General features: G+C 36.8%; 1 protein-coding gene across 1 annotated transcript in view; it reads left to right on the top strand.

Moving 5' to 3' along the window:
• The window catches only part of ZFX (zinc finger protein X-linked), a 41,587-nt gene extending 29,309 nt beyond the window's left edge, over nucleotides 1-12,278 (top strand). The window contains 7 exon segments of the mRNA XM_055565194.1: nucleotides 3,905-4,054; nucleotides 4,256-4,399; nucleotides 4,851-4,909; nucleotides 4,911-4,938; nucleotides 4,941-5,003; nucleotides 5,535-5,675; nucleotides 6,522-12,278. Of these exon segments, the coding sequence (XP_055421169.1) occupies nucleotides 3,905-4,054; nucleotides 4,256-4,399; nucleotides 4,851-4,909; nucleotides 4,911-4,938; nucleotides 4,941-5,003; nucleotides 5,535-5,675; nucleotides 6,522-7,705 (1,769 nt within the window). The 3' untranslated portion in view covers nucleotides 7,706-12,278.
• The last annotated feature ends 227 nt before the right edge of the window (nucleotides 12,279-12,505 follow it).

The raw sequence follows: 12,505 nt of genomic DNA, 5'->3' as shown, positions 1-12,505 counted from the left end.
CTCCATTGCAGGTGGATTCTTTACCATCTGAGCCACCAGGGGATAAAGTGCTCAAATAAGATAAAGATGTTGTAGTTCCTTCTCCCCACCACAAAAAAGATTGGGTTAAAAGTTGTACATCTTGAAAGTCTTAGATACAATTGGAGCTTCAGATTGGGCTTGTGATTCATATTTACTGTTTATCTGCTTGAGCCCTAGACAAAAATTGTCTGATAGCTTGCTCTTGGGACAGATCTCTGCTTACTTGATGGGATAATAGGAGTTGGTTAGTGGAGAGACAGGAGAGAGGGAGAGAGAACATACCTGTCCTTTCATAGGGATGATAGAGAAGCAGCATGGTGTATGGAAATAGCACATGTAGCTTAGAGTCAGCCAGCCTTCAACTTGGATGCCATGCGTGCTACCTATAAGCTGTATGAATTTGAGCAAATTACTAATTTCACTTTTTTGAAGTCTTATTTGTGAAAAGGCAGTAATACTACCTGACCAGCAGTGTGGTTGTGAGAATTAGAGGTCATGCACACCAGGCTTCCAGCACAAAGCATGCCTGTCAAGAACTACTGGCCATAGTAATCATCCACACAGAGTCTCTCTGTTGGTGACATCCATTGGGCTAGCAAGACTAACTAACCCTGGACTGGCTTCATTTAAAACCTTCCTGTTGTCCCATCAGGGCATTTTTGGGTAAAGGCAGGCATAGGGTAGAATTCGGAGAAGGCAATGGCACCCCACTGCAGTACTTTTGCCTGGAAAATCCCATGGACGGAGGAGCCTGGTAGGCTGCAGTCGCTACCTAGAGTCGGACATAACTGAGCGACTTCACTTTCACTTTTCACTTTCATGCATTGGAGAAGGAAATGGCAACCCACTCCAGTGTTCTTGCCTGGAGAATCCCAGGGATGGGGCAGCCTGGTGGGCTGCCGTCTCTGGGGTTGCAAAGAGTCAGATACGACTGAAGCCACTTAGTAGCAGCAGCAGCAGGGTGGAATTGTAGCAATCATTCCTCTTCCCTCTGAATTTGTGAAGAAAGCAGTTCTTGGTTAACAAGGTTTAATTAACTGTGTGTTTTAGACCAATTCAGTGTAATTTGGCTTATATTTTTCACTAATTATATCTCTGATGCCAAGTTGGAGATCACTGTAACTTAGGGTAGGCATTGGAATGGCTCTGATCCTTTAAGTCTCTGTCTACAGAGACTAAGTAAGCCTTTGAACCTCTTTAGGAAAGTTTCAAGAATTAAAGGAGATCAGATTATAACCAATTCTTTGAAATATTTTATAGGCTATATAATAGAATTAAGTTGAAATTTTAACCTCAGGATTCTTGAGGAAGATAAGAGAGGGAAGTCTAAAAGTGAACTTCTAAGTTAACTGATAAACTTGGTTAGGTATGGAAGTTAGGTTGAAATGAATTTTCCCTGAGAATTTGTAATGGCAAGTTTCATTGTCATCTAACGTTTGGTTTAAGAGCCTAATGCCATTTTGATTCTCGTTTCTTTGTAGATATTTCTTTTTCATCTGAAAGTTTTACAGATCATCTTTTCATCCCCATTGGTCTGAAATATGATCATAGGTTGTATTTAGTTAGGTGTGAATCTTTTTTCATGTGTTGTGTTATCATGCATGGTGAGCCTTTTGAAGATTCATGTTCTTCAGCTCTCTGAAATATTTTATTTAATATTTTGCAAGATGAACTTAAGTACATAGTTTCTAAATTGCACCAACCACATTTCAAGTGCTTAGTAGTCAAATGTGGCTAGTGCAGATATATAGAACATTTTTGTCATGACAAAATTCTATTGGTTAGCACTGACCTGCAGGCTCAATGAAACCGCAAACAATGTGATCTCTTAAAACTCAGAGAAGAGATACAGAGGTTCAAAAATGTATTATAAGACAATAGAGGTAAATAGTAAACTGACAGAAGTTGAAAAGTAAGAATATGATCAAGATAAAAGCCACCATAGAAGTAACTACAAGAATAAATATGCCTCAGTATATAACCAGGGAGGGGCAGAGGGATACCTGGCTTAAGAAAATCACAAAAATGAAATGGTTAAAAATAAAAAGATATAAATGATTATGGGAAAGATGGATAGATATGGGAGACAGATAAAGGAGACAAGTGCACATAAGTGAAATTCCAGAAGGGACTAACTGAACTAGAAAAATACTTAATAATGGAAAAAATTTTTCTGAAATAAAGATTAGAATCTTCAAGGAACTTTCTTGAAATAAAGATTAAATCTTTCTTTCAAGTTGACCAAATGATAAAACTACTAAGTCATAATCACAGTGATGTTTAGGGAACTTTGAGGATAAAGTATTATAGGGACATCCACACAGAAATACTCAGTGCTAGAAGACAGTGGAACAGTATCTACAAAGTTCTGAGAAAATGTAACCTAAGGATAAAGTGCGCCTGTATTTTGCTGTAGTTTTGCTTTTGCAAATGAGATTGTTGATAAGTCAAATTTTTCTTTAGCTTTTAAGATACTAAATGGGATGTAATGATGATTATTACATAAGACTTGACAATATTGTAAAGTAATTAGCCTCCAATTAAAATAAATTAATTTTAAAAAGAAAAAACTAGGAAGAAAATTTACTAATGATGCGATCTCTGGTTAGTGAGACTATTGGTAATTTTTTTTAATACCAAATTTTATATAGTGAACATACATTTCTTTAAAAATCTGAGGATGAGGACAGAAGTCTAAGTTCTAAAGACAGGCACCTCCCCACTTTCTCTCCCACCCCTTATTAACTGATGGGGCTAATCATATCATTTCAGAGCTTTCCTTTCTTTTTCTGGAAAAGGTAAGAATCAAATGGAATAAAACTATATAGAAATGCTAAGGAAATTGCAAAATGCTATGCAAATGATAGTTATTATTAGAAGTGGTCTTAATTTCCAGAAATTATGCTCTTCTGTTTTGGAGAGGCCTTATTCTGAAACTTTAGTTCTTCATTACAACATTAGAAGGAGGCACTTATGCAGAAATCATATGTGTGATGACTCAATGTTATGAAAGCCTTCTTTGTCTGTTTTTAGAAATTCATTTTTAATGGAATCTTTAAAATCACAGTGAAATTTTTAGTACTTAATAGGACCACATTTACTTTAGTAAATCACTTCTGTAATATTTCATATTCAGAATAATTTCGTAGTTAGTAGACACATTTTCAAGGTGAAAATCTGAAGGTGAATTCTACTTTTGTAAAAGACTGAATAATGAAAATAGATTCTGCTTTATCAATGGAAGAGATCCATTTGTTCAGTTTTTATTTGGGCTTCAGGTTCTGCAATTTTAGTCCTAGATACAACTCAAGGATAGCCCTCTTCCCCATGTATCCTATCTCTGTCCTGATTTTTGAGGCCTTCTTGCATTATTGCAGTAGACTCAAAAGTGGTATCTCTGCTTTGTGTCTTGATTCCTTTGAAGCTACCTTTCTCAAGGCCAGCTCTGTGAGACTCATGCACCATCTACAGCAGAAGTTCTTGAACTGCTGATCAGAATCCCTGGGGCAGGGCACCTCTAAATCTGTCAGGCCCCACCCCTGCAGTTTCTGATTCTGTAGAACTGCTTGGCGGTGCCCGTGTTTTTAAGTTTCCTGAGAGATTGTCATACCTGACCAGACTGTGAAACCACCTGTCTATCAGAGTCAAGTCTGAACCCCTCTGCCTGGTTGTACAAAGCCTTCTGTGACCCTGCTCTATCTTAGCAGTTAGCCACATTTCCAGTACCTGTTACAATCAGTTTTGCATGTCTACTTGTTGAGGTAAAAATCATCCAGTTTTATGTGAATCAAGTTAAGAGATTATATTTGTAAAAAGGGTGTTTGAAAATGGTAACATTTTATTTAAATATCTGCTGTTATTATATATTTCCTGCCCTTTTTAGTGGATGATGCTGGCAAAATAGAACACGATGGTTCCTCTGGAATGACCATGGATGCAGAGTCAGAGATCGATCCTTGTAAAGTAGATGGCACTTGCCCTGAAGTTATCAAGGTGTACATTTTTAAAGCTGACCCTGGAGAGGATGACTTAGGTAAGAGAAGACCTTCAGCATAGTATCCATCCTGATCAAACACTTCACCCTAATTACTGTTTGGTGGTTTAGGCAGTGAATATTTGTCATCTTTTCTGAAAATAACCAATATAGCAGTAGAAAAGTATGCAAATGTAATAAGTAAAACAAGTGGAAATGAAGTTTTCACATAGATTCTTGAGCTGTCATCTTCCCTGATAGGTGGGACTGTAGACATTGTGGAGAGTGAGCCTGAGAATGATCATGGAGTTGAACTACTTGATCAGAATAACAGTATTCGTGTGCCAAGAGAAAAGATGGTTTATATGACTGTCAACGACTCTCAGCAAGAAGATGAAGATTTAAGTAAGTAGGTGGCCTTTTTGTGGGAGAGAATTTTATGTTCTTGTAGCTTTTTTTTTTTTTTTAAATATGGCCAGTAACTGGAGGAAACAAGTAGCAGTATTATAGAGACTATGATTCAGCTGTATTCCAAGAGAAACATCAGTGACTTGCTATGTGTGCTTAGAATATGGCTTTAAAAACAAATTATGGAACTGTATTCAAAATCGTATAATAAACCATAATGGAAAAGAATATGGAAAGAAAAAATTTAAAGAAAGCAAATTATGTTAAAAGCCAAGAAATATATGATTCATTCAACAAATATTGAGTGCTTACTATGTGAAAGCTGTGTTCTAGGTATATAACATGTGAACCTTCTTTCTACTTGTCTGTTAACCAAATTCACGTGAAAATATCTTTCCTGTGATCTCTGTAAATGTGGTCACAGAAGTTTCTAAAATTTTCTACTTAGATGTTGCTGAAATTGCAGATGAAGTTTATATGGAAGTGATTGTAGGAGAGGAGGATGCTGCTGCCGCTGCAGCAGCCGCTGCCGCCCATGAGCAGCAGATGGATGACAACGAAATCAAAACCTTCATGCCAATAGCATGGGCAGCAGCTTACGGTAAGTCCTGTTGCAGCTCTTGGGATTGAGTTGGTTCTTTAACGTGAATTCTTGATTGAAAACAGTTTCTGTGGTCTTAGGTTTCACAAATCTGAAATACCAGCATCCTGTAAGGGTTATTTGATTTGAATAAGTATAGAGGAAGATTATAAAGTCTACTTTTTGTCCTTATTTTTAAGAGGAATTTCCTTCATGTGTATATCACGTAGAAGGAAGTAGTGCAAGAAGTACACAAGCTTTCAAGCTGAAACTTTTCATCTTGATTATATGTGGCCCATGACTTTACAGTTTGGGGAGACAACAAGGGAGTCCATGGGGCAAAATGCTGACATATATTTTTTAGATATGGAAGCTAGGCATTTCTTACAGTCTTGCTATAATAGATGTGGTCATAAAACCCATTACCTAGAATGGGGAATTTCCGTCATTCATGAGTATCATGGCTTATTTTCGTTGTTATAGTTAATAGAGTCCCTAATTCTTTATAATTTATAATACTTTATAATTTTGTTTTTTAATGCACATTGTTAGGTAATAATTCTGATGGAATTGAAAACCGGAATGGCACTGCAAGTGCCCTCTTGCACATAGATGAGTCTGCTGGGCTTGGCAGACTGGCTAAACAAAAACCAAAGAAAAGGAGAAGACCTGATTCCAGGCAGTACCAAACAGGTGAGGGCATACGAGTTCCACAGCGCAGCGTGCTTTGCGAGCTCTCAGATGAAACTCTAGTATGTATCCTTAAAGGTGTTGTGATGGCATTTTAGCTGCTAGACCACATAGAGTTTTTGTGTATTGAATTTAAAAATATAATTTTAAGAATTCAGTGATATTCATGAATGATTTCCTTGGATTAAAAGCAACAGTGAGTGGATCAAATGTAGATTTAAAAAATTCAAAACTTGGGTGATTTTTATGTGGCTATGCAAAGAAATCCCTGAGATATGTTATAAGCATTAACTTTTTAAAAAAAATGAACGTATTTAAAGAATCTGATTATGTCAGCATAAAGCAGGAATAATTTACAGAGCAGCAGGACAAGTACTTCAGTTCATAGGGCATATTCCTGTCTATTCTTACATGCTGATTTGCATACTAAAATTTTTTAGACATCTTTAAGCTGTACTGTAAATTGACATAAGTTATGTTGTTAAGAATAACCACAACAGCAATTGTGATGATGAAAATTTTTTGTCAATAATTTTCCACCGGTTTCTTAATTGGTATAGCTTCAGTTGCTAGTTGGTAAAAGTTACATATTTATTTCATGTATTTTTTCCAAGCTGAAGGGAGGGAGATTGGTACAGTCATACTGAGTGAAGTTTCCAGACCAGGTTCCCTTCATGATGAGGCTGCTAATCTCTTACGTTGAAAAATTGTAAAAGGAATGTTAAGCAGCAAGTAGCCTAACATAGGAGTACTTGCCCAATAATGTTCAGAACACACACTTTAAATTCTTGAAGAAACCAAAACAGAACTTGGTTTGATCACTCATGCTGCTTTCTTTTCCTTTCTTAGCAATAATTATTGGCCCTGATGGACATCCCTTGACTGTCTATCCTTGCATGATTTGTGGGAAAAAGTTTAAGTCGAGAGGTTTTTTGAAAAGGCACATGAAAAACCATCCTGAACACCTTACCAAGAAGAAGTACCGCTGTACTGACTGTGATTACACTACCAACAAGAAGATAAGTTTACACAACCACCTGGAGAGCCACAAGCTTACCAGCAAGGCGGAGAAGGCCATTGAATGCGATGAGTGCGGAAAGCATTTCTCTCATGCTGGGGCTTTGTTTACTCATAAAATGGTGCATAAGGAAAAAGGAGCTAACAAAATGCATAAATGTAAATTCTGTGAATACGAGACAGCTGAACAAGGGTTACTGAATCGCCACCTTTTGGCGGTCCATAGCAAGAACTTTCCTCATATATGCGTGGAGTGTGGTAAAGGTTTTCGTCATCCATCAGAGCTCAAAAAGCACATGCGAATCCATACTGGCGAGAAGCCGTACCAATGCCAGTACTGCGAATATAGGTCTGCAGACTCTTCTAACTTGAAAACGCATGTAAAAACTAAGCATAGTAAAGAGATGCCATTCAAGTGTGACATTTGTCTTCTGACTTTCTCAGATACCAAAGAGGTCCAGCAACATGCTCTTATCCACCAAGAAAGCAAAACACACCAGTGTTTGCATTGTGACCACAAGAGTTCGAACTCAAGCGATTTGAAACGACACATAATTTCAGTTCACACAAAGGACTATCCCCATAAGTGTGACATGTGTGATAAAGGCTTTCATAGGCCTTCAGAACTCAAGAAACATGTGGCTGCCCACAAGGGTAAAAAAATGCACCAGTGTAGACATTGTGACTTTAAGATTGCAGATCCGTTTGTTCTAAGTCGCCATATTCTCTCAGTTCACACAAAAGATCTTCCGTTTAGGTGTAAGAGATGTAGAAAGGGATTTAGGCAACAGAATGAGCTTAAAAAGCATATGAAGACACACAGTGGCAGGAAAGTGTATCAGTGTGAGTACTGTGAGTATAGCACTACAGATGCCTCAGGCTTTAAACGGCACGTTATTTCCATTCATACAAAAGACTACCCTCACCGTTGTGAGTACTGCAAGAAAGGGTTCCGAAGACCTTCCGAAAAGAACCAGCACATAATGCGACATCATAAAGAAGTTGGCCTGCCCTAATAATACTTCGGCAGACTTTTGTAGAGATGTTGGCTTTGAAGCAGAAAAATCATTTTAAAAGCCAGTCAGTCTCGTTCACATACAATACTGTATATTGATTTATGCTGTGTACAAACAGATTTATTGCTTTTAGTTGACTTTTTTTTTTTACATTTTGTTCAATAGTGTGTTCTGAATTCTATTCAGTTTGTTTAATAAATGGGGAAAAGCAGCAACAAGCAAGTTGCTTTTAATAAAGTAATCCCTGATTCTATACTGAATTTTTCTATCTTAGAAGTTTTATATTTATTTAAATATTTACCTTGCTTACCTTGATGGTACTCTTCTAAGACCATTTAACTTAAAGTTGACGTAATTTTAGATTGGTAACTCTGAAAGTACTCATGTTGACTTATTTTTTCCCATAAATTTCTCACAATAAAATTGTCAGAGACATCTACTAACATAAACGGGAGATTTTACGGTCAGGTCTAATTATCCTAACATGGAAGTCATTTACTCTTCTTGTTTAATATTTTCAGACCACGTGACAATGAAAGTTTTCATTCGAGCTTTTGCGTCCCTGGCATTGCTGAGTGAAGAGCAGTGGCTGGGTTCGGGTTTACCTTTCGTTTTGTTCAGCAGACAAAATATCCTTTCAGGGGGGTGCTTTCTTTGGAGTATTTACACCTTTTGTCAGCATAGCAAACTTTTAGAAAACTTTACTGAAAATTTTTGCCTGATCCTGTTGTATTTTGTCTGTGCTGCTTTGTGTTGGAATGATTGTGTGCTACAAATGAGACTTACTGAGGACTGCATTTGGAATCTCCTAGAGGTAATTCGTGGCTCATAGGATCTTTTGCAACTTTATATATGTAAATGTACCCTGACTTATGTATATGCACATATATATGACATGTATCATGTGTATCGTGTGTATTGCTTATTTTACATATTTATACACACAATCCCAATTAGTAGTTGTTTAAAATCTATAATAATGAAAAGTATTAAATTTACAATAACATGAAAGATGCAGGGATGCATGAGAGAGCATTTTGTAAATCATGCTCTTTGGAGAGACTACTCAGGTGAAGAATTAGAAGGAAAATAAGGACACTAGTATTTTTAAAGAGTAAAGGTATTTTCTTTTAAATATCTTTGGTAACTGAAAAATAGAACTTAAGATGTTTCTACATAGAATGTTTTCATATAACTTCAGCTTCATGCCTTTATATTTTTCTGAAAAGCTAATGAGTATCCAGATATATACTCCCTCAGTTCTCTCTGAGAAGCCCGTGAGGGGACTCTGTGTCACCAAGTGAGGGGACTAAGGAAGCAGCGGTTCCATGTACCACAGAATGGGTGCTAATTACGACTTCCACTTGGCAAGTTGAGACTGCTCATTACTTCTCCGTTACAGCTAGCAGCCTTTCAAAAACGTAACACTCACGTTGGCTTTGATTAGAAGGTAAAGGTGTATTCTCAGTGCATGAGAAAATTTTGAGGCCTTATTTGGAATATCACCAAGTCTTTCACAGTTGTGTTTTTCTTTAGCAGTTAACTTTTTTTTAACAAATAGATATGATTCAGGTCATAAATACATAGAATGTACTTGGTTACTTAGAATTTGGTTAAGGTGAATTTTGGAGAACAGAAAATAGGTTTTGGGGTCTCACTTCCCTGGTGGCTCAGAGGTTAAAGCGTCTTCCTGCAATGCAGGAGACCTGGGTTAGATCCCTGGGTCGGGAAGATCCCCTGGAGAAGGAAATGGCAACCCACTCCAGTACTCTTGCCTGGAGAATCCCATGGACGGAGGAGCCTGGTGGGCTACAGTCCACAGGGTCGCAAGGAGTCGGACACGACTGAGCGAATCCTTAGTACATTGGCTGTTGACACATGAGTATCTGGCACATTGTGGGAGATTTTGGAATTCTTTCCCCACTTGTTAGCTGCCTTGCCACTTCATTATGGTGCTCTATCCCCTTTGTGCTATTAGGTTTTTAGCTTTCATCTTTGTCTTTGCCATTGATACGTCTTTGCAAGAGTTATATTTTTAGGGTTAGAAATCTAATAGTGTTTTGGCAAGCCTCTGAAGTGCTAGACTGATTGGTCCATTTCTAAATCAAGTGCTTTAGGCTGGTACAAACACCATCTTTGAATGCCAGTGAAAGCCAAGGCATAGAAATGCCTGTGCCCTTTTGCCCCCCGTAACGTGCTTTTTTTTTTTAAGTAACTAACAATTTCGTGATTCATTGCCCTGCAGTACAGTTGAAAGCTCTGTCTGTTTTTTTGTGAGAACCTTTAAAATCTCCCTTAATTTCTATTTTTCCCACAAATAATGTAAAAGAAAACACTTAAAGTAGAAATTTGTTAATTTTAAAACATCCTGTAAAAATTAATACAGAAAATATAATTGGTCATTTATATTTTTTTAAACTAACTGAAAGATAAAGAACACAACAATTTACACACTTTATATTTCTCTTACACGGTCTGGAATCATACACCGTTCTTTTCTTTTTAAAGCACAATATTGAAACCTTTAAAAGGTATTTAAGGGTTTGGTCAAGTGAATATGATAAAGTGTATTTGTCTGTATAAAGAGAAACTGAAATCGTAGTCACTGTTATGTACTGACATTAGTTACAACCTAGTTTTAATTCTTAAAACGATTTTGATTAGCAAAGCTAAAAGGATGTTTCAGTTAAATGTTTTAAAGAGGTACAGATTTTTACAAGGACATAATATAAGTTATTGTTCTGTAGAAATATCCTATTAAATATTGTATGTCCCTCCCTCTGTACACTTTGTAAAAAAAGTAAAATACATAAAAAGAAAATCATATAGGGATGTGTGACATTATTGTAATTGTGTACTTGAGAATAACGTGCAAAAATAAAAATCAGAATATTTTCCTGTTAATGTTTAGTCTATTTGATACCAGTACTAAGTTAATGCTTTTTCTTAAGGAAAAAAAAAAATGTACAGTTTTTGTAAACCCAATAAACATCAAAAGCAGTGGATTATTTTCCTTTCCCCATTTCTTAATTCCTTACATGCCGCAGCAGAATGCACAATGCTTGATCGCTTTGAATTTTGTGACTTGGATTTAAATACTACTAATATTTCAGTTCTGCAAATTTGCAAGTAACATTTCAGAGAAGTTAAGAGGTGATTGGGAAGTCCTTTGATGAGCATGTCCTTGAAATTCTTATTTACTTTTATCTTCATAAAGGATTTGTTTTATTAGCATCTCTAATTCCCCCAAGATAAATTTCCCCATGCACAAAATGGTTTTTGAGAGCACTTACAGTTTACTTCAGCATCAGTCCAATAGCACATTTAGTCAGTGGGGTTGTCCGCACCTCCACAGCAGAATCCCTGCCCTAGAGTTACCCCTTTGTACACAGTTGGAAGGCTTTAGTAGACATTAACATCCTAGAGAACGGTCATTGTTATAATAAAAATCAGAAGTCAGGTAAAAGTTATCAGGAGTCAGAAGAAAATAAAACAGATTTGAGTCATCTTTGATTTTTAAAGATGAGATCTTACAGTTATGTAACTGTTGGAACAAGTGTTTCTCTAATAGTTGAAACACTAATCAAAATTTGAGGTAAATGATTAAGAAGATAGGTGAATGTCACTGTCTAGAGCCATAAAAAAGACAAAACCACGCCATGCTGAAAAACAATCACAATAGAACCCCTGATGGATAACATCTTACTTGTCTGATCCCAACCACAGACAATGTATTGCTCTCTTCTCTGGGAACCTCAGTATTAACAATTTCCTTTATTTCTCACAAATTCTAGGATTCATGTAAGGAAAAGCTTTATGAGTAGTTGAAATCTTACAAGGGTGATAGTACAGGGCAGTGGTTTTGAAAGTGTGGCCTGGTAGCGGTGGTGGCATTATTACCTGGACTTTGTTAAAAAGATGCAAATTCTCAGCCCCACCTTAGATTGAATCAGAAACTGGGTGTGGGACCCAGTCAGTGACCTGTGTTTTAACATGTCTTAACATATGACTTTGATGCATGCTCAAGTTTGGGAAGCACTGCTTTAGAGCACTTGAGGAACTTTATAAAGATTACTGGTGCATTAATTTTATGTAGCAGACAACACACACACATGCCCTAGAAGGAAGCAGTGATGGTGAAATGGGACTCAGTTTATACATTCACTTTCATACCACTTTATACCCCTTTTGAAATGTGAGCCTGTCAGTAAGTCTATCTTTTAGTATACATGTAAATATCCTGTATGTACTTCATAAATCTTGTATGGTCTCCCCAAAGTTACATTCCTCAAAAGTAAATAGAATTCAGAGGAAGGTTCAGCAAGTAAAAAAGGCTGAAAAAAGTGTGTGTTGAATTGGCCCAGCAGTACTTAAGTAATTCATATCTGAAAAACCATTTTGCCACATATGCAGCTGTTAAGGTCACATTAAGTTTGCCCTTTTGGATTTTGTTTTATCTTTTGTGTATGTACTGTTTGCCTTTTTCATAAAATAACTCTTGGATTTGTTATATATTGTTCCTGTTATTTTTGACACCTTTGCTATTGTAAATAAATTCCTATTTTTAAGTTACTCTAGTGGAGTGTTGCCTGTAGACAAGGTCTACACACACACATACCTGGACACGAGGCTTAAATCACACAGTTAATAAATTCCCAACACAGTACCAGATGGAAGTAATGTGACTCCTTCAATAGTTCATCACTTCTAGGCCCGATGAAAGTATCACTGTTATACCTAGATATAGCATCTGCACCTGCTCAGACTTCAGAATCTTTTTCATGGCCTCTGACGGAAATT

Source organism: Bubalus kerabau, chromosome X (genome assembly GCF_029407905.1).
Source record: "Bubalus kerabau isolate K-KA32 ecotype Philippines breed swamp buffalo chromosome X, PCC_UOA_SB_1v2, whole genome shotgun sequence".
In the NCBI taxonomy this organism is placed as follows: Eukaryota; Metazoa; Chordata; class Mammalia; order Artiodactyla; family Bovidae; genus Bubalus; species Bubalus kerabau.
Note: the sequence above shows the minus strand (reverse complement) of the source record. Positions and strands in the feature narration are given on the sequence as shown.